Source organism: Nyctibius grandis, chromosome 1, assembly GCF_013368605.1.
Source record: "Nyctibius grandis isolate bNycGra1 chromosome 1, bNycGra1.pri, whole genome shotgun sequence".
Lineage (NCBI taxonomy): Eukaryota > Metazoa > Chordata > Aves > Nyctibiiformes > Nyctibiidae > Nyctibius > Nyctibius grandis.
This window is the reverse complement of record NC_090658.1, coordinates 83,426,835-83,450,552: the sequence shown is the minus strand read 5'-3', so window position 1 is coordinate 83,450,552 and position 23,718 is coordinate 83,426,835. Positions and strand designations below refer to the sequence as shown.

Sequence of the window (23,718 nt, the reverse complement as noted above, 5' to 3'; positions counted from 1 at the left end):
ATAGATTTAAGGAAGCCAGAAGTATTGGTATTAATATGATATTTGTCAAAGAAGGCAAGCATATTAATATTTCTGAAGAAAGCAATATAAATGAAGCAATTCCCAAATGGGAAATACATAAATAGGAAGAAATATTATTACTCATGCTGGAGTATAAATAATTATTTTCTTGATGTAATAGCTGCTTTTACTAACTACTCTACAAAATAAAATAAAGAAAAATGGTAAACTGTAGACACATTTGTCAGTTCTTCAGAGGTTAAGTATGGCTCTGATTTTGGCTGCATAGTTAGACAGTTGGTACCACTGCAGAAGAGCGATGATCCTTCCTAATACAATGCTTGTGTCACTTTGTTGTGAATAGAACGTAGAGTTTTGGTTGACTTGGAGACAAAAAAATGTTACATTTCTTAGAAGAGTTTTGAAGGAAATTACCAACAAAGAATACTTATTCATAAAGATAAATTTCTTTTCCTCAAACATGCTGAAGTAAGTTACTTAAACCTATTGAAGTTTTGTGGATAACATCTTGTATTAAGATACAAGCTCAGTAAACTACTCTAGAGTATATGTAAACTCAGAAATTTTAAGTTTCAGGAGTGCAAAATTCTTTTTTGGGGAGGTGGTGAATTATTGTACTAGTTTTGACTGAGACAGAGTTAAATTTCTTCATAGTAGCTTGTATGGGGCTAAGTTTTGGATATGTACTGAAAATAGTGTTGATAACACACTCATGTTTCATTTATTGCTGAGCAATACACAGCATCAAGGATTTTTCTGCTCCCCAGATTGCACTGCTAGTGAGCTGGCTGCGGGGGCACAAGGTGTTGGGAAGGGACACAGCTGGGACAGCTGACCCCAACTGACCAAAGGGATATCCCACACCATATGACATTGTGCTCAGCAATAAAATTGTTGGATGGAGATTGGTGGGGGCTGCTGTTGCTCAGGGACTGACTGGGCATCAGCTAGTTGGTGGTGAGCAATTGTTTTCTTTTGTATAATTTGTTTTTCTTGGGTTTTATTTTCCTCTCTGTTGTTTTTTTCCCATCCTTACAATACATTTTTTTTTAAATTATTAAACTGTCTTTATCTCATGATAAAGAACAGACAAACATGAGTTTTCTCATATTTACCCTTCCAATTGTTTTCCCCTCATCCCACTGGATAAGGAGTGAGTGAGTGGCTGTGTAGTGCTTAATTGCTGGCTGAGGTTAAACCACAACAATTATAATGGATTGGTGTTGGTAAGGGTAGTAGCCTTGAAGAAAGTCTGGATGTTACTAAGAAGAGATTACAAATTTGAGGTTTTTTGAAATAAATAACTTGTTGAATTGTGATTGGCATGACTAGAAGCAGATCTTTACTGTATGACAAGTTACATTTTTGTTTTAAAGAGGAAGCGCACTTTAGACATGCTGTAGCAGATAAACTAGGATCATGCTGTATCTGAAAATAAATGAGATAAGACAGCTATCATTTCTTATAATTTTACATAGCTATGTAAATTTCTAAATATATTTCTAATATGTCTAAATATTAATCTGTGAACTTTTTATTTGTATGAAGCTTAATTGGTACTATACAAAAATAGCTGTCTGAATACGCCTTTCAAATTACATTTATGCTTAACTTTATAGATCAACTCAGAAATGGATTAAGTTAGTGATCAATAACCTTGAAAAGAGGAAAATTTTGATAAGGTTTGAGAAGGTTTATGTCCTTATTCTGATATCAAATGTATTGCTAAGTGTCGCAAAAATCCATCTAATATTTCCACAAGCCACTAGTAACTTCAACTAGTAAGTTGAAGTCCAATAGAGCTTTCTTCTTCTCAGATCTCTACTAGATGGCTGAGCAGACTATATAAGTTTTATGCGACGAATTACTGTAATCCATATCCTCTGTCCTATATAAAGGTCCAAGAATGTATCATAATTATCTCTAATTATTCTACTATATGAACCTATTATAGTTTAAAGAAAAAAAATACTGCACATATTAACTGTGTATAATTTTCAGTATTCAGAATTTGAATTATTGTTATTATTATGATTTAACAGGTCTGACATTTTTACTTAGTTTTTATTATTTGGTAAGTAGTTTTCTTCTAGAGTTTATTTCTTCACAAATCATGCCAACTGCATTTTACTATGAAATTCATAGAAGCATAGAATTGTTTTGGTTGGAAAAGACCTTTAAGATCTTCAAGTCCAACTATGAACCTAGTAGGGTAGGAAGGTTCTGCAGAGGGATCTGGACAGGTTAGATAGATGGGCTGAGGCCAGCTGCATGATAGTCAAGAAGGACAAGTGTTGGGTCCTGCACTTGGGGCACAACAGCCCCATGCAACGCTACAGGCTTGGGGCAGAGAGGCTGGAAAGCTGCCCGGAGAAAAAAGAGCTGGGGCTGTTGATTGAGAGCTGACTGAATATGAGCCAGCAGTGTGCCCAGGTGGCCAAGAAGGCCAACAGCATCTGGCTTATGTCAGAAATAGTGTGGCCAGTAGGACTAGGGTCATGCCTCTGTACTTGGCACTGGTGAGGCCACACTTGGAATACTGTGTTCAGTTTTGGGCCCCTCACTACAAGAAAGACATTGAGGTGCTGGAGCCAAGTCCAAAGAAGGGCAATGGAGATAGTGAAGGGTCTAGAGCACAGGTCTTATGAGGAGTAGTTGAGGGAACCGGGGTTGTTTAGTCTGGAGAATAGGAGGCTCAGGGGAGACCTTATTGCTGTCTACAAGTACCTGAAAGGAGGTTGTAACAAGGTGGGTGTTGGTCTCTTCTCCCAAGTAACAAGTGATAGGACAAGAGGAAATGGCCTCAAGTTGTGCCAGGGGAGGTTTAGATTGCCTAATACGAAACATTTTTTCACGGAAAGGGTTATCAAGCAGTGGAACAGGCTGCCCAGGGAAGTGGTGGAGTCACCATCCCTGGAGGTATTTAAAAGATGAGTAGATGTAGTGCTTAGGGATATTGTTTAGGGATGTTGTTTAGTGGTTGACTTGGTAGTACTGGGTTAATGGTTGGACTCGATGATCTTAAAGGTCCTTTCCAACCAAGACGATTCTGTGATTCTGAGAGAAGCAACTTTGAGAAGATGATTGTGTGATTTGTGAGCTATACATATCAGTAGTACATGAGAATCTGTGGTGTAAGTTGTTGAGTTCGAGCTCATTAATAAAGATAATACAAAGAATGTCTTATTTGGGACATCTGACTTTCATTTCTTAGATTTTTCATTCACAAAAATAGCAATACAAGTACAATTAACCTCATTTAGAAAAATAATGTGATAATTTATCAAGACAGTAGTTTCTTTTTAAAGTAATGCTTTTGATAGTTCTTATAAGTCTAGATGGATGTACTTAGATAAGCCCCAAATTCTAAGTGTTGATAATGATTCATTTGCTTGTGGCTGTGGCTATATTAAAAAGTAGGGGAGGAAGCATTTTTATTAGCAGTGTGTTAGTTTTTGCCAACATAATTTGGAATTATGAACTTGAACTTGAATAAAGTATATGATTTAATGAATTTAGGATTTGAAATTGATCCAATAAGTTGACGGCATTCCTTTAGAAACTTTTGTGATACTTGTGTACCTGAAGTTGGATTTCATAGAGGAGATTAGCCCAGCTTCAATTATATGAAGAAACACCAGGGACAGGCTCAAGTTCCAGTCTTTGTCACTCCTTGTTATTCTGTTCTAGTTTGGTCTTTGAAGTAAACACTATGATTGCCATAATTAACAGTATTGCAACTAAAAGTTCTCTATCCTTTTACAACTTCTTAATTGTAAAACTGCAAGGCTGAACCTTTTGGATTTCCTAAAAACCTTTTAAGTTACCAAATGAAATAGTACGAAAATATTGGATCAATTTTCTGTGTGATATGGTCTAGGCAATCCTGCCCCGGCAGGGGGATTGGACTAGATGATCTTTCGAGGTCCCTTCCAATCCCTAACATTCTGTGATTCTGTGGTTCTGTGATTCTGTGATTCTGTGAAAAAAAAATTGTGTGTGTGTTTATATGTACACCTATACATACATACATATACGTATATTCTCAATCAAACCTCACAGAATTTTTTAATTACTGTCTGGGTTTAGTTTTAAAATATCTTTACCTTATATCATAGATATTGCTCAGTGTTTGAAATGATAGTTAAAATCCTTTCTAAAACCAAAAAAGAAACATTTGTGTTGTTTTGTTTTTTAGACAATGGAGTAATACAAATATTCTGATGTATAGTTGTATAGTGATGAAATTGCAGATAAATGATCACACAGAATCACAGAATCAACCAGGTTGGAAGAGACCTCAGGGATCATCGAGTCCAACCGTTGCCCTGACACCACCCTGTCGACTAGACCATGGCACTAAGTGCCATGTCCAGTCTTTTCTTAAACACATCCAGAGATGGTGACTCCACCACCTCCCTGGGCAGCCCATTCCAATGTCTAATAACCCTTTCTGAAAAGAAATTCTTCCTGATGTCCAACCTGAACCTCCCCTGGCGAAGCTTGAGGCTGTGTCCTCTTGTCCTATCGCTAGCTGCCCGGGAGAAGAGGCCAACTCCCACTTCACTACAACCTCCCTTCAGGTAGTTGTAGGCAGCAATAAGGTCACCTCGGAGCCTCCTCTTCTCCAGGCTAAACAACCCCAGCTCCCTCAGCCGTTCCTCATAGGTCAGACCCTTCACCAGCTTGGTCGCCCTCCTCTGGACTCGCTCTAACACCTCAACATCTTTCTTGAAGTGCGGGGCCCAGAACTGAACACAGTACTCAAGATGCGGCCTCACCAGTGCCGAGTACAGAGGGACGATCACTTCCCTAGACCGGCTGGCTATACTATTCCTAATAGAGGCCAGGCGGCCATTGGCCTTCTTGGCCACCTGGGCACACTGCTGGCTCATGTTTAGCCAGCTGTCGATCAGCACCCCCAGGTCACTTTCCGCTGGGCCGCTTTCTAACCACTCTTCCCCCAGCCTATAGCGCTGCATGGGGTTGTTGTGGCCAAAGTGTAAGACCCAGCACTTGTTCTTGCTGAACCTCATGCCGTTGGTCTCGGCCCATCTATCTAACCTGTCCAAAGGCCTTCCTACCCTCCAGCAGATTGACACTCCCACCCAGCTTGGTGTCATCTGCAAATTTGCTGAGGGTGCATTCAATCCCTACGTCTAGATCATCTATAAAGATATTGAACAGCACTGGCCCCAGAACTGAGCCCTGGGGAACACCGCTAGTGACTGGCCACCAGTTGGACTTTACCCCATTCACCACCACTCTCTGGGCTCGGCCATCAAGCCAGTTTTTAACCCATTGAAGAGTCCACCCATCCAAGCCCCGGGCAGCTAGTTTGTCCAGGAGGATGCTGTGGGAGACAGTGTCGAATGCCTTACTGAAGTCTAGATAGACTACATCCACAGCCCTGCCCTCATCTACTAAGCAGGTCACTTGGTCATAGAAGGAGATCAGGTTGGTCAAGCAGGACCTGCCTTTCATGAATCCCTGTTGGCTGGCCCCGATGCCCCGATTGTCCTGCATGTGCTGTGTAATGGCACTCAGGATGATCTGTTCCATCACCTTGCCTGGCACCGAGATCAGGCTGACAGGCCTATAGTTCCCTGAATCATCCTTCTGACCCTTCTTGTAATCCGATCCTTCTATGTAATCATAATCCCCATTACTTATTAGTATGTGAGACTATCCTTGACCTGAACCTTAAAGCATAACCCTGAACCTTCTTAGTTAGATAAAATCCCATTGACTTTACTGGAATAAGAATTTCAAGGTATAAAATGTCAAAAGAGCTATGTACTGAACATTTATCTGTAAATCAATTAAATTATTACACTTAACCAACTTTCAGTCTCCTCCATCACATTTTCCCCAAAATGTCTTTTTGCTCTGCTGTTCTGTGTGATCACAGAAAATGGTAAATCCTTCTGTATAGACAATGCTCTCTGTTCTACAAATAAATTTTCACCTATCTATTAAATTACCTTTAGATGTGGTTTATCCTGAAGAATTAATGTTAATGGAAAATTAAGTATTCAGAGTAGCTTTACACATTCTGTGCATCATTTTTCCACTTAATGTCACATTGCACAAAACACATTTTGAGGCATTGTGAATCATATTGTAAACAAGCAGACTTGAAAAGTAATGACAGAGAATAATGGAACAGGGTTTAATAATAAATATTACCAATAATATTTTTTCCTGTAGCAATCTGTTTTTCCTTATAGTGTTCTTTTCTAGATGCTGAAATGTAACTAATGGACAATTTACACACTAATTTACTGTTTTATAGGTTGGAACTTGGGATCCATTGAGTGGCCTTAACATGACAGAGAATCAGAAAGGAAAACCAGTAAACATCACAGACTCCCTGTCCAATCGCTCTTTAATCGTTACCACCATCTTGGTAAGCAATTGTATTTGCATTTCCAGAAATGCAGCTAATAGAATATGCTATACTAATTACAACAGTAATGAACAGCCTGTACTATATGTTACAGTTACTTGTAAATTACTGTATCATGAATGAAATCCCGTTGTCAAGCTAGTCATAGATATTTACTCTCATCTAAATTGTAAGTAAATTATCCCAATTTTAGAGTTATGTCAGATGATTAGTAATTTCACTTTTCTTATTATTAACTAAAATGTTTGGTTCCTTCACAAAGCTGTTTAGTTCAGCACCATAAAAGAGGACAAAATGTGTTTGTTTAAAAACGTGGTTTGGCTATTAGCCTGATGATTTTAGCCAGCAGAATTTATTGCTTTCATTTGCTAATCTAACACCATGATATTACCTCTAAGGAAAGTATGAACTATTTAACATTTATTTTTATCATCATTATTACTTGATTATTAAGTTGAAATTGTTAATCATACAGAAATTTAATTGAGCTATCATTTGAATTAGATTAGAAGAAACATTTTAAGTAACTTCTTCATTGCCATTGGTGACAAATTCACAGGGGTCAATGAGATATTTTTACTTATAATTACTTATATTTAGTTATGTAAAAATAAATGTTCACTAATTTCCACACTATAATTTTGAAGTAGCAATGTTAATTTCAACACAAAAGAAAAACTTTCCAGAAATGTGTCTGCTGTGTTTGTCTGCTGCCAGTATTATCGTGAATTGGCAGATATCAAAAAATAATTCACTTCCCAACTGTTTTACTCTTTAATAAGAAGCTTTTACCTACCAACATATATTTTGATATTTCAAGCTAGAATGAATTTTCAAAGGCACATAGTTACAAATGCCAGTGTGCTTCTAACTTTTTAGGTAACGTAAGTCATATAATTTCATGCAGTGGATAAATTTTTGGTTACTTATAAGGTCTGTTTTTGTTTGAAGATTTACAAATTATAGGAAATCTTCTGAAATCCTTTGTTTCCTTTATTCTGCTAATTGAAAAATACATATCTGATACATAATTGGAACAAAGATGACTCAATTTCTGACATAAGCTCTTGTTATGCTAAGAACAGCACACTTTTACCGCTAAGAACAGAAAGTTTTACAACTTTCTCTTGTACTGTTAATTACAGTTTGTAAGCATATAAACTCTTGGGTTTATTGTTTATAAAATGTAAATGAATCTCACAGTATCTTAAAGTAAAAGCATGTTTTCTAGAGTATTAGGCTGTCTTTTTTCTTCTCACTGCCCTTCACGAATTTTCAAATTTTGTATATATAAGAACTAAGGCATTACCAAGTAATGTTTCTCAGTGATTTTAGTTGACCCCTCCCCATACTCCTGTTACTTTGTATCCAGGTATCCTGCCTAGGATTTTTCTTGTAGCATTCCACTGATATGTAACTAAGTTTCACATTTTTCCTAATTGCTTTCTAGAATTACTCTTTTCCAGAATATAATTCTATCTTTATTAGACCTGTTCTCTTCATTATTCAGTACTCAAACAGCCTTTTTATCATCTGCACACTTCATTAGCAATCATTGTACACTTGATTCCAGATCAGTCATAACAATACCGGGACAAGGATCAATTCCTGCAAGGTTGCATAAGAAACACTCAGTAACTTAGGGTGTTTCAAGTTTGTTTATATTTGATATCTACCTGTTGATAAGATTTGAGTTCATACACTGCATGTATGATATTGATGTTGTATAGTCGTACTTGTGTGATTTTGTTTGAAATAATGATCTTGAGAAAAGGTAAGCTGCACAAATGTAAATAGCAGCACTATCAATGAGCACTGATTTTGGACTGGGAAAGCTCACAAAAGTAGGTTCCTGAGATTTATGAAAGCAGCTGCTTTCTTTAATCAAGGATACCCTTTCTTTTAACAGATAACTTGGTTAGTGGTGTTTTATAAGTATCTGTCCTCTTTGCAAATAAAATAATAAATAAAAGAAATATGAGGACTTTAAATTGGTGTTACAAGTTGCTCACTTGTAATTGACTTTTATACTTCAGTTATTCACTGAATGTTTTGGTAATTGCAATAACTCTTTCCACCTATGAAGACATTATAAGAGTGGTGCTCAGAATAATGAAATGAACCAAAAATTGTTCTGATGCAGAAAGCACAGGTACTAGCTTACTTTTGTAGCTCTACCTTTTTGTGCTTAAATACATTTCTGTTGGACAGAAAGCATATTACTGAATTTTCATTTTGAAGCAATGCAAGGGAACAATATAAAATGCTACAGCTCCTAGAAACATATTTTCTTCTTCATGACCTTCCCTTTTTCTCCTTTTTTCAGTCTGGATAATACTGCTTTAAATAAAGTCAATTTTCTCGTTTAAGCTGTTCACGGGATTTCTCTATGCTGTTTTTTCACTTTAACAATTCTCTACCATAGCCTATAGTATCCTGCCAGCTATGGAGTCTTGATCAGTTTTCTCTGTAGTTTGCTTTGACATTAATTTTTCTTTTAAAGATACCAGTCTTTCTTTTATTTTTAATTCTATCTTTTGAAATTCTGAACAATATCTTTTTCCTCCTTTATATTGTAATCATTAAGATCCTTACAACTGTGAGTACACCCTGCTTTTCCAGTGGTGGCTGAATCTACTGAAGATGAAAATTTATTGCTAGACAAAATAACTTATGAATTGTAGTTTATTTATTATTATCCTTCTGCAAGTAAGGATGGAACTATGTGATATTTTTTGGCTTGAATTCTGCATAATACATGCTATAGGTAACCATCTGAAAGATTATTCCTTGGTTTATGAGCAATTCAGTAGCTCTGTTATGAAAAAGGGTCAGGGTTCCCAGGACTTCATCACTTCTGAGAAGTCTACTGGCATGTGGTTTTGGTGCAGAAGTATGTCTGGTTTCCAAGTTCTGGTTCCATAGTAGCCCAAAGTACCAGCTGAACATGTCCCGTGGAGCGATGATCAGCTTTTTAGGAAGGGGGGAAATTTTTTTTTAAAAAATAATAATTAAAAAAGAAGCTGTTTGTATCTTCTATAGCCATAGCTTTGGATATCTCAATCTTTTTGACACTATTGCTTTATTTTATTTTAATTCCATCTGCATTGGAACTTCAGAATTTCTTCTACAATTAAAATTCTACATTATGATTAATCTACATTTAAAAAAAAACAACAATAAATTTTTCAAGTTAATTAATAAGGTTTTCTTACGATTTGATTCTCCTAAATTGACTTTGTGTCACGGTTTAAAGCTGGGCCAGCTATTAACCAGGTGGCAGATGCTCTCTGTTAACCCTCTCCCCCCCCATCCTAAGGGAAAGGGAAAGGGAAAAGGGAGAGAGACTTCTGGGTTGGAAAGTTAAAACAGTTTTAATAAACTTATAATAATGAAAAAGAGTATAATAATAATATTGGAATAATCAAATATATACAAATATATACAAATATATACAAAGCCAAGACTGAGAGCTTGGAAATCCTCCTCAGGCAGAGTTGCTCCCCCCAGCACGGGCAGAGGGGAAAATGCAGTAGCTCCCCCCAGCACGGGCAGAGGGGAAAATGCAGTAGCTCCACCCAGCACGGGCAGAGGGCAAAATGCAATAGCTCCCTGCCATCACACCTGCAGGCTTTTAACTGGAAACTGGCAAAGCTGGTACCAATCAGTGGGAGACAGGAGGGCCCCTCCTTCCTGGGCCCCACCTCCAGGAGGCAGTGGGTTAGTGATAAATAGGAAAGTGAGAATGACATGTATGGGATGGAATACCTCGTTGGTCAGTCTTGGGTCACCTGCCCTGTCTGCTCCTCCCTGCAGGTGTGACCCCCCTTCGGCTCTTCACTCATAAGCAGTGAGGAATTTAGCAGTGACCTTGGTTTCTCTAAGACTAATTGGCTTGGTTTGGGCCAAACCAGGACACTTTGTTATGCCAGCAATCAGAGATCTGTTTTTTTTTTTCCTTTAGATTTTGTATACAGGTATCTAAATATTTTTGTTCTTGTACATATTCTACCTTTACTTTGGAAATTTTTTAATTTTGGAGTTCAATTTTCATATTTATAAATGTCTGTGCATGGTGTGTGTTCGTTTATGCCAAAGTGCATACCAGCCTGTACATACTACCATACAGGTTCATTTGTCCTGTTCTGCTGAAATGGGTGCTCCTTTCCTTTCCCTTGTAGCTTTTATGTGCTTTTCTGGATCTGCTTACATCAAAGCTCTGAAAAGCTCACAGCTGACAAGTTTAATTTTTTCAAGAAATGTGTGAAAATTATGAAAGGTGTGTGATAATCTCAAATTTAGCAGTTTTTTTGTTACTTCACTTTTGAAATATGAAATTACTTTTTTGCTCTACTTCCCTGAAAAAACCTCTTTGAATATTTTAAAAGGGATAGTTATAATGGATTTTTGAAACAATTTTATTTAGTTCAAAATGTAATACCCCCACACTGCATTTGATTTATAAATGCTGCTTTTTACAATGGGTAGAAATCTGATGCCATATAAATACCATCTTGTTTTCAAAATAAAGATATAAAGTCAAGCAAAGCCCAAGGTTTTAACATCTTTGATTTTTTTTTTTTTTTAGGTATGTAAATTTTCATTTTGCATAGTTTCTCTCCCTCTTTTTTTGGACCCAAAGGATATTTAAAGCATGAGCTTTTAATGGCCAAATTTACAATTAGTATATATAAAAAGAATAACTTTGTCTTTGATCTTTATAATGATGGGTCACTCATCTCTTGTACACAGAACTGAAGATTTGTAATCTTTTTCATTTTCGTTTTTATGGTATATTTTGAGGAAAGATACCCGATACAGGCATTTTCTCATAATTACTGTTATATCATTGTGGAATTATTCAAGTAATGCTTAGATTTTGAGATATTAGTAATTCAATAATATTTGGTTCCTGCTGATGTTATAGCCCTAAATAATTATTTCTCTCTCATAAATCTATTTGAATTTTGTGTACTGCTACAAAATAGTTGAATCTGTTTTTGCCTAGCAGAAAAACTGTAAACTTGATGGTTTTATATTTTTAGTTTACTCAGATATCATAATTATTTTCTTTGGAAACTAAAGGAATATACAATTCCTTACTTTCCAGTTTTAGTACTTTTCTTATCCCTTTTTTATGTACTTTCTTATCATGATCAGTGTGCACCTCTCCCAGACTTTTCATACCCATTTCAACATCCAGAGTCTGCACCCTCTTGTTCCTGAGCTTCATTCCACTCCTGCCTCAATTATCTGTCTTCAGTCACCAGTGTAGACTGTAAACTGACAGATTTCTTGAAGATGTAGCTGAAATGTAAAGCAAACTACTTTAATGTGTTTCAAGAATTTTTCCACTGAGAAAGGTAAATTATCTTGCTTTATAGTATACAGTGCTCAAAATGCAAAAGAGTTTATCCTTGTCCTGAGGTCCAGCATAATGGTACTTCTAATAACTTTTGGTACATTCACACTTGCAAGGTATTCAGCGATATGCTTGGCCACAGTGCTTGTTTGTATTTCAAACATAAAAGTAAGTGATGCTTATTAGAAAAAAATGGTAAGGTTTGAAGGAAGTCATAGTATATGAATGAGTGCAGTGGGATCAGCACAAGTTAAAGTTTGACTTAGTAGAAAAAGGTCAATAAAGCCATTTTTCTTCTGGCTGGGTGCAAGCAGAAGGTAGGATGGCCATGTATTATATCTCTGGATAATGACTGAGAAGTACAATATTAATTCAACATGTAGAAGCATAAGATAATAATCTCTTATTGTGTAGGAAAGCTTTAAGTTTGTGATGTAACTTACTCATTGAAAAACAATGAAAAATTTTGCAAGTAGAACACATGAAAATGTGTAATGGAAAAACTGTTATATTGACATGCCTGATGAAAAAAATCTTTGAAGATAGTATACTTGCTGTATATCACAGAAATGATGCAATTTAGAGAGATTATGAGAAAACCAGTTGTTTACATTCATGGAATCTTAGGACATAAAGTCAGAAGAAAATAGGATGATAATTTAACCTGGCCTTTAATACAATACAATTGAAACTTGACTCCTCCTTGTCATTTCTTTTTGAAATCTGCCCAATTTTTATCTTATTTGATTTTTGGACTACAGAAAATTATTTGTATCAAATAAAGACTTTATGTAATCTCTCTACTCCTTGATGTATCCTCTTTTCCTCTTTTTTGCATCCAGAAGGGTGCTACCCCCTCTGATGATAGTCTATGACAAATGACTGTCATCTGATTATTTAAACTTCACTCTCACTGAAAAGAATCACTGTGATTAAAGTTCACCACACAGCCAGGAGTACATCACCTTATCATTAGGGAAAAATGTCTTTATTCATCAACAGTATACGTAAACAGAAAGTTTGCATTAAAACAGTAGTCATGGGTCACTTGAGGGTTATATCATTCTTGAACGAACTTTTGTATTTTTTTCTATTACTGAATAAATACTTTTAAAGGAATTATCTTCTACTTACAGATACAACTTTTAGTCTACCTGCTACTTTACTCTTCCTTTTGACTACATCTTTATTTGCAGTAGTTTTAGTTCAGTGTACTTTGCAGTAAATTTTCTCAGAAAAATTATTACTTGCATTTACTAGTTTCACTGCTTTCTCTCTTTTAGTAGTTATCTGGCTTGTGGATTTCTTCTCTATCAACCTTCATTGAAGATATTTTAGCCTTATGAGACATTAAATGACTACTTGGGTCTTAAAGTTTTGTAACAAGCTGATTTGTTGATGAAATTAAGTAAATAATTGCTCCCATCAGAGGTTCTCAGGGTAAATTTCTTTCTTAAAGCTAAATGATTTTCATTATTGTTTCTCAAAGCTTTCCCTTAAAATGTTAAAATATACACTACTTTCTTGAGTCCATTTAAACCAAAATCTCTGTCTGCATGATATCTCCTCCTTACTTGCTGTTCATCAAATATTTGTGGTATCAGAAAAAAAAAAGTTGTGTGTTTTTTTTTCCTTACACGTAAATGTAAGAAAATTGGTCAGTATTTAAAAAAAAAAAAAGGTTCACTGAAAAAAATCACAAATATATACTAGAAAGATTTTAACACTTTGCTCTTCAGAAGAGATTACTTGATTAGGATTAAAATTTGGACAGCCATGTTTTAATGAATTTAAATATGTGCAAATTTCACTGTAAAATTTCATGTAGCACCAATTCAAGCTTAGATTTTGCTTTCAAATGTTGCTTAAATGCATAAAAAAGAAAGAGGATTAATTTCTATATGATTAATTTCTATGCATTATGAGAATTTTCTTTGATCCCTTTCTATGTAATCAAATGCTGCATTATTTTGCAAATGTTCACTTCGAGGCAATTTTGTCCTTCTATCAATTTATATGTGAAATAAGTAATGAAGTTCTGACAATTTTATTTAGATTAGCATTAACTTTTAATTCTGTAATTATTTATTTATCTGTCAGTTGAATCTGATACGAAAAGTGCTTTCAGTACCTTTGAGTTAGGTATTTGTATTTTAATCTTTAAATTTTAATGTATTTATTTTAGTTAATTTTAGTATTGACCGTGTCAGTTTGCTATATATTTCAATCAGATTGGTGTCTGCTGTGATTATAAAAGTCTGATTTTGCTTTCTGTTACATAGACATGTGTAGTACCACTTAATGACATGTATTTATAAATGGTGTCTCATCCTCTAATTTATCCTTTATGACTTTGACCAGGAATCACTCAATTAATATGTCATATGAACAAGAAATACAAGTATTTTGGCTATCTTGGTCTTTTCTTAATGGCTGAAACAAGAAATTTGACTATTCTGAGAATGTATATTTTCCTGCTAGGTTTATCAGAACGATTCCAATTCTTCTCACTTTTTTTTTTATCCTGGCAATTATAATTAGTATTTAATAAAACATTTTTTCTACCTTGCATCCTCTCTAGACCTGATTAATTTTCTTCTCATAATGTTTTGTACTGAACAAGTACTTATTTCTTTCTAGGCAACTGGACTAGGTACTAGTTTTGTTGTAAAACAAACGTTTTGAACATTGAACATTGAATAGTGGAAGACTATAAGAAAAAGCAGCAAAAGCCATTAAGCAATGACTTAATGTAAGGATTTTGAAAGTATTCAGAGAGAATTAGTAACTCATTGATCAGTCTTCTCATCAAAAGCTTTTTTTTCCATAACAAATTATTATATTAAATAGTAGCATAGACAGTATTGTAGCCCTTATCCAAACTGCTCAGAGTAAAGAATAGTTTATTGATTATGGAGTTTGCGCTATGAATTCCAGAAAGTATCGCAAGATTTTTTTTTAACAAAGTGTAAAAAAGCATTAGCAGAACAGATAAAGCGATTGGTGGTTACTGTAATGATCTTAGAGGAAAATATGCAAGCATGTATGGATGAGCTGGATGGCTCAGTGAAGAAAATCCTACTGTCCTTACTAAGTAAAGGAGACATAAAAGCATGAATTGGCAATTATACTGCCTCCCTGATATCACACATATTTAAATTCTACCCTATATAATTCAAGATTGCGTGGAATGGAAGATAGAAACAAAACTGTTGTGAAGAATCTTGTCAAGATTCCAGAGAGATGGGGGAGTGTGTGACTCTGTAAATATCTAAACAACTCAGAGAGCAAATGCCTGGGATCTGTGTACTGAGCATTCAAAGCTACATAGGAGTTTCATAATGCCTACAGAGGTATATATAGAATCATATATTTGAGAAGAAGTAATCTGAGATTTTTACACCTTCAGAAATAAATTTTCGGATTTAAAGTGTAGCTAAAAAATTTCATCGAGTCTTTATTCCAAAATTAATGAGTTAATATATTTAAATTAACTACTGTTGATAAAGAAGTTCCAGACATTTCTAAAAATTCCAAAAACACAGAACCTCACAGCTGAAATGGAGAATTTTTCAGTTGTCACGATTTCACGTCCTGGATGGTGAATGTTCTTTTCACATCAGAAACAGTTACCACAGGTAGATGTTTTCTTGGCCTTTTTTTTTTTTTTTTTTAGCAATGGGTGATTGAGCTTAGCATTTTCTTCTAGCAAAACAGTCCAAATTCTTAGATAACCTACTGTGGCACTTAAGTAGAGTTACCATTATAAACTGTTTCCTAGTTTCTCACCATTACTTCTTTTACTAAAGTTTAAGGCCATTAATTCCTGTCCCCTTTACAGAAAAGAACTTGTCTGGTTCCTTTTTGAAACAACTTTGTACATGTTGAAGACTTCTATCACTTCCCTTCCGGTCTGTTTTCCTTAAGTGAAACAACCTATACTCTTTCAGTCTTTCCTCATTCTATTTTGTAGACCTCAGTTCATGTTTCTCCTGAACTGCAGTATTCAAAACTGAATGTAATACAGCAACTGAAAAATTAATACTGTCAAAAATATAGAACGATAGGGTAGTTTTGATGGAAAGGGACCACTGTAGGTCCTCCAGTCCCGACTCCTGCTCAAAGCATATCCAAATAGGTCAGGTTTTTTTTCTCAGTTAATGGTGTGATATTTTTGAGTCTAGTACATGATCCCCTATAATATCTAGAACTTAATTTTATAGAGTTGCTACCTAATCAGCTCTTTTCCTTCTGAATTTCTGCAATTTATTATTCATCTGAAGTGTAGAAATACTAGTTAATTCCTTTTGAATGCCTTTTTTTTAAATTACTCTTCTATTTTCTGAAACTCAACATTTTGAATTCTGATCCTGCCCAATTGTAGAGTGAGTAAACATCCAATTAGCATCTTTTCTGTTCAAGAATAAGTGGAAATTTTTAAATGTACTCTATAAAGGAGTATCACTTATTATATCTTTCCAGATTGATACTGAATCTCTTTCAATGAAGTGTACATTTCTGGACAGTCAAATTTCCTTCGTACTTTTAGGAAGAACATGATGACTTTGCATATAACGTGATGTCATGACTTGCCTCGACTTCTTCCCTTCTCCGTATTCTCTTAGCTTTAGGTTCCCACAAATGAAATAGGTTTATAATTTTCTTGGGATAAAAATACTGTTTTTCTAAAAATTGTATTAATCAGTCTACAATTTTGTAGTCCTCTAGTTTGTGAAGTTTTTGGATTGGGAAGAGTTTAAAGATAAGCCTTTTACGGTCTCCTTGAAGCCTCCGTGAATTCTTAAAGGTAATTGCTAATGGATCTGAAATTGCTAAAAAGAGTTTTTCTGTGGATTCATCAGATCCAAACTTCCTGAAAATACTTCCAGGGACTCACTTTAGTCTAAACACTTTACATGTGTTTCTTGTATTAATTTTGTAGAGTATCTGACCAGCATTAACCTTTTCAGAGAAGACAGGCACAGGAAAATTATCAAACTGTTTGATTGTCTTTGTAATGTCATTTTATGATTTTGTCTTCCTGCTGGGCAACAGACGAACTAGTTCCTAGAATTTCCTTTTATTCTTGCTCCTAGAATGTCACGTTTTATCCTCAATATCAATTGCTAATTGTACTGTATTTTGTACTTTGGCATTTATGCATTTGTCCCTGCATAAGTTTTATGCTTGTTTGTTTGTTTTTCTGTGTTACATTTTGCTTCCTCCATACTTCTTTTTCTGAGTTTCAGTTAATTGAAGAATTCATGTTTGAGTCTTGTTGCTTCCTTTTCTACACTTTGTGTTTTGTCTTAGCATGGCTTCTGCTTGGCCAATAGTGTGCTTTTTTTAAGGAATTCTTATTTCACCTGAAAAACTGTTTTCCTTTCAGTTGTTTTCTATGACATATTTCATATCAATTGTCTGTTTATTAACAACTCTTTTCACATATAGCTTTTGTTCTTTCACTGTCTCTGCCTCTCAAGAATTATTCAACAATCTTTGTTGTTTAAATTGCTTTTAACTTTCATGTTTTCAGTCAAGTCTTTCTTCTTGTCAGTACTACATCTAGAAGACCTCTCCTGGAGTCATTTGCCTATCTGTTCTTTAAAAAGTTTCTGTTAAAACATCCTAGTAGTTTCTTCAGACTATTTATTTCATGTTACATTCTTTGTTAATTGTATGAAGATCAGTGGTATACTTCTAAAAAATATGGCAGTAACCTTATTAATTTCAATAGAAATATATAAAAATAGGATCTCAGGAGAGTCTTGATTCAGTAGTTTGTCTTATTTAGAAAAAAAAGTGTAAGAGGCAACAGGGGAACAGATATATTCTGAACACACTTCTTTTAAGAGCATGAGATCTCCCTGTTTTCTCCTTTGCATTTTGGGTAAAATCTCATATGTTAAAGTTCCAGTTTTATGCAGATACAATGCTTAAATTGTGGGACACCTCAAGATAGATGTTTACATCAGGAATGCTGACAAATCCTTATTAAAGCTGTCACATGCCTGTAGAATGAAGTGCCTTTAACCCCACGGAGTGCTGATGTGGAGATTTAGGGCTGTATGAATTTTGTTAAGCTACCCTGGAGAGTTTATCTGATTATTCTTTGAGACTTGTATTTGGTGCAGTAGTTGCATCTACTACCATTTGTCTTACCTTACTTGGTGCTTATATTTTATTGTTGTAAAAAATGAAAAAAGCCTAAAACATGAGCAAAGACTGAGTTGTGTATTTAACCTATCAAATACCACTTGAATATTGGTGCCATACTGTAGTGGAAAACTCTACCATTTGTTTTTTGTCTTTTTCTCTTTAGCTTTGTATTTGAGGAAGGTTACCCTATAATGAGAAACAGATGTAAAAATCCTATATTTTGCTAAATGTTTTTTCTTCCCATAAATATGAATATCCTGCCAATAATTTTAATTTGTTTGCTGTTCTGTTTACACATCACTTTATGCAAAAAAGTCACATTGTATTTTAAATTAAATATAAGAAGATAAATATTTAAAGAAAATAAATTCTGTTTTCATGGAATGTGTATCATAGAATTTATTTTTTTAGTTAACTTTTTTCTGTTTTTCCTGCAGTCTTGTAAGTGGCGGGCTATAACTTGAGGCAACAGAACAGTGGTGATTCCACTGACTTTTTCTTCCTGAATGGGGTTTCTATACTTTACCTAAAAAAGCATTGAGAAAAGAGTTAAAATACTTGTGTAAAGAAAAGTGTAAAGCCATATTTGTTTGATATTTGGGATCTGAATTAATTTTTTTTTTCAATTGCCAAAGTACATTGTTTCTGCATTTTAAGAGGTTTACAATGTTCATCCAAACAATGCATTTGATGTTAATGTATAATGTAACTTGTTAAGGAGCGCATTTAAATTTAGTATTTATATGAAGTCCTTGAACATACGTCTATGATGTTTACAGTGTCATTTTTTCAAATAAAAATGAGAAAGACAGTCTTCTGGCTGACTTCAGTTTGAAGATAAATAAAGAGTTTAGACAGTCATAACCAAAAGCTAAAAGGATTCTACATTTCCTTTTAGTTCTTTGTACAGGGAGTGGTATTATGACAGTGTACTACTTCAGGTCAAAAAGAAAAGAAAGCTGTGGGGGCGCTCATTATGCATTCTGTCTTTTTACAGGAAGAGCCATATGTTATGTTCAAGAAGTCTGACAAACCCTTGTATGGAAATGATCGATTTGAAGGTTATTGCATTGACCTCCTCAGGGAGTTGTCTACTATCCTTGGGTTTTCCTATGAGATTAGACTGGTGGAGGATGGAAAATATGGAGCCCAAGAAGATGCCAACGGACAGTGGAATGGAATGGTTCGCGAACTAATTGATCATGTAAGTTAACTTTTGGAAGCTGTCTACTATCCATTTATATTTCAACTGTATCTATACAAATTTTAAAATTTTTATGATAATGATATTTGAATAGTACTGTTTTGGAAAATGCAGATGTTTAAAGAAGCAATGCAAGTAAATTCACATCAATGGTTTCTATAATGTAGAATTTGTTCTTTAAATGAAGACTATTCTCCATCTCTGTTTTGACTATAGGCAGATTTTGTTTCAGCTAAACTGGTTTAGTTGTTCTGTGGCATATGTGTAAGTCAAAATATGGAATAGACAGTATTCAGAACTTGTTTCTGAGAACAAATATATGGGGTTTTTTTTGTGACAAAACATATGTCTTCATTAATCAATAGAAGTCAGGCCTCCTGGTAGTGGATCTGAGACTGTCTTAGAGAAATTTCTGTGTATGTATGTAGTGTAAACATATAAATTATTTGATATACACAAAGCATAGGAACATCTATCTTGAAACATTAACAATAAAGTGCAAGCAGTAAGACAAAAATATCAACATATACTGAAGCAGAAAAGTAATGCAATATGTATCAAAACAGGTACCATTACAGTTACTTGTAAATGAGCAAGGCAGGCATTACTTTGTGTCCTTCAAAGCATGCTTTCCCAGTTGGTCATGCCAGTTGAATTCAGTCTCTTAGAAACATTTTAGTCAATTTGAAAACTATGTCATTGTCCCTTTTTGCAATTATTTGTGTGAATTGCTCGAAATAGAGACATTTGATCAGAGTGAGATAAAACATATTCTTCACATCACTGTCATTTAAAATAGGAAGAAGGGGAGACTATTTTATAGCTAATTCAAGAGAAACTTCCTAATGATGGCGAAAACTGCATGAATAACTTGAAGGAAAATATTCACTAATTTTGTTTCGATTTGCTTTAAGATTTCAGCAGATCAGTAGAACATACGCTAGTCAAAATATTCATATTTACTAGAAGGGTTGTTATCTTTGTGTTTTTCTAGTAAATAATTTGATATTGCTGTTGCAGCAGATGTTGATTATGCCTAACTTCACACTTTAAAAAAGAATGTGTGGGAGTATTATATTTATATTATCTTTAAATATGTGTATGTATTACACCTAGTACACATAGAAAGCAACCAGAGATTTAGCTAGACTATTAGTCCATCCCTATACCTGCATATTTTCACACATGTATGAATGCATAGGCATGCATAGCTATTAGATTTGATGGTTGTTAGGTAGTATCATTGTCTGGAACTAATTTTCCATTATTGAGGTGGATATTGTGGAAGTATTTCTTATATAATAAGCAGCAAAGAAAAATCACATTTTAGTATGCTTTTATTATTCAGCCCTAAAGCTTTCTTGACAAGCACTAGTATGACCTCCTAAGATTTTCACTAAGAGAATCTTGAAATAAAATACATTTAAAGAAGTTGCAGCAGTAAAATATACAGAACAACAAGTTTTCCAGTCCATTTCTCTTGATAACAGAGAATGGAACATGTGTTCCTTTTCCCCATAGATAACATACAACTAAACTTAGATTAAAATTTATTTTGGCTTGTGAAAAGATGTTTACTTAGGAATCAACAAAGTTTAGGTACTATGCTTATTGCATCATGGAAGATGTAGTCTAACTTCTTAACCTGGATCATAACTCTTACTAGTATCTGTCAATTTCTTGTTAAAATTTTCCTTTAACATTTTCTCTGGTTTTATCTATTCCTGTTTTGTAATCCATTCGAATACATGCAATTTATTTATGCGTCTGCGCCCTTTATTTGCATGCATGTTATTGGTACATTTTATTAGCAAGCAACACTTCAGACCTCAGAACTGATGCACAAGAATTTAGAGAAGAATTCCAGATAGACAGTCACCACATTTGAAGTTTCCATATTTACTAACTACTTCACTTGGCCCATTATCTTAGTTTTTCAGTCTTTTTTTTTCCCTTTAGAGAATATTTTTTAAAATGTCAAAAAGGTTTTGTTTTGTATAAAGTAATGTAATAAACTCAATTACTATTTCTTTGGGAAAGGTGAAATGATTCTGTCTACATTTTTCAACCTGAGTTTCTAGTTAAAGTAAGTAGACTACAGAATAAAGACAGAGTTCTGAAAGCTGCCATGTGTCACGGGGGAGAGTGGTTGAGGTTTAAGGTCGCTTAAAGAATCACTGCCAAAGATAATAGCAAAAGTGATTTTAATGAGAATTTGTAAAAAAAAAGAGCGACTTAACAAAGTTAGAATGGCAAAGTCCACTCTATTACTTACTACAAAGGAGAAATTGGGGCAGACCTGGGCTAGAATGGTTTATAGAGAGATTGGAAGTGTGCAGGGGTAGTGGGTAAAGGGAAAAGAGTAAGGAAGACCCTCCCATTGAGTCATGAGGTTCAGGAAGGACCCCCTTGCTTTCTAAACTCCTTCTCAGAGAGGAGTCTAGGTGAAGCTGCATCCAATCCTAGTCCCAGACCTGGTCAACAGTTTATGTCTAAAGGAACTGGGTACAGGGATTTCAATGGTAATGATTCAATGTGGTATTATGTGTTTTGTGCAACTTTGGGATAGCAGCAATTAAGGTTTAACACTATTATGGTATATCACAAGATTAGATAATATGATTTTCTAACAGTACTTCATCAATTAAAAATCAACAATCTATTGTAATTGATATAGTGATTCAGTTAAAGCTTCAAAAAGAAGTTACTTAAATCAAATTGCATATGTAAACACACACACACAGATATGGTACCAAATACAGATAGGGGTAGATATAGAGGCAGATACAGGTTAACCTATACTTAAGATGTTTCCTTTTCTGCAGATCGTAAATTTGGAATCCAATAGACTTTGCAAGTCTTGCAAAATCAAAATATAGTGAATTACTCATTACATTAAAACACCCTGTCCAATAATAGTGAATTACTCACTCTTTCCCTTTGTCAGCATCTATCGGCGGACGGTCTAAGTTATCTCATGAGTCAAGCCTGGATGTCGCAGAAGCAGCCCTGAGAGGCGTCCCAACTCAAGGAGAGATGCAGGGTCATAGCCTGCTGCAATCCCAGAGAGCTCAAAGGGCCTCACTTAGGATCAGCATTTATAGGGTCACAAGATGTTTGACTTTGGTCAGTACTTTTTTTTGAGATGGCCATTAATTCTTGTCAGGCAGACTTGGCACCGTTCAGAGCGGGTAATGGTCCAGTGCAGGAGGAGTTTTGTGTACGTTTCCCAGGTAACAGGAGTTAGGTACAGTTGAGGAGTGCCCAATTGTCCCAACTTATTGTTCTTGTCCATTTCCTAGGCAGCAGGAGTTGCAGGTGCAGTTAGGGGTTGTGAATCATACTTGTGCCTAGGATGGGGAGGTACCAGACAGTCTCGATTCACTGCACTGGCAAACAGGACCAGAGAGTGCCTAATTGTTTCAGACCACTCATGGTACCCACAGGCAGGATCAGAGGGCTCTAAATTGTCTCAGTCTACTTACTGTTCCCTGATTAGTGTTGATAGGTCCTGACATTACAATGCAGCCCAGCAGTTGCGGGGTGGGTCTGCACCACCACACCATAGTACTTACATCTATTTTAAAAAATATTTTTATAATTTTTTAAATTTTTATCTGCTTGTTATATTTTAAATGTCAGTCACTTGAGTTCAGAAAGAAAGGATATTATAGTATATATCTTTACAAGGGTAGTTTGTAGCGTTTGTAATTCAAGAATAAATAAAATGGATAATTTCTGTATATTATGTGTGTAGAAAGGAAGATGCACAATTTATATAAAGATAAAAAGTACCACGCAGAATCTGAATTTTTAAATTGTTTAAATCTGTGCTTAGTCACTGTATGTAATTGCTTGGACTCAAAAGTGTAAGGGAAATGAAGATAATGTTATCTAAACTGAGCTCAGCATATCATGTCAGTCTCAGGCTTGAAATTCTACAGTGTGAACAAAGACTGAAGCCTTTATATCAGGCTTTGACAGTTTTCAGTGTCCTTTCCCATAGTTTACTCGCATTTCTTCTTTCTTTGACTGTTTTACTAAGTCTTCACCTATGCCATCATTCTGATATTGGTCTCCAAACAATGACTAGTTTCCTTTTGAATAAATGATAAATACTGAAAGAAATGAGTTCAGTGATTCCTTCCCTTTGACAACTGAATGATAATGAATTCTTGTTGGAAAAGACTGTGGTCTCAATAGCTGCAAATGGAAGAGAAATATTCACTAGGACAGAAAATATAGGTAAGATTTCCCTATGAAAATATTTTAAATTGGATTTCTCCCGTTAAGCAGTCTGATTTCTTTGCCACAATTTTTCATTCAGTATTTTACCCTTCTCTCTGGTTAATTCAAGACAAGGGTGTTAGATATTTGGCAGAGAGGGAGCTAAAATCCAGGTATCTCCATCCTTTATGGAGCTACTCTTCATAAAAAAGTATTCTGTATACTGACCTGCTGCCTTTGGTTCAAGAACTTTATTCAAGGATAGATATATTGAATTGGTTTTGAACTGAATCATAAATTCTGGGGATTTCAGGTTGTTCTGTGGTGCTAAAAGTT

General features: G+C 34.9%; 1 protein-coding gene across 1 annotated transcript in view; it reads left to right on the top strand.

Annotated features, from left to right (window-relative positions):
- GRIK2 (glutamate ionotropic receptor kainate type subunit 2) overlaps nt 1-23,718 on the top strand; it is a 442,707-nt gene that overhangs the window by 256,738 nt on the left and 162,251 nt on the right. Inside the window, exons 9-10 of the mRNA XM_068416353.1 lie at nt 6,317-6,430; nt 18,949-19,155. Coding sequence (XP_068272454.1) covers nt 6,317-6,430; nt 18,949-19,155 — 321 coding nt within the window. The remainder of the gene's footprint in view (nt 1-6,316; nt 6,431-18,948; nt 19,156-23,718) is intronic.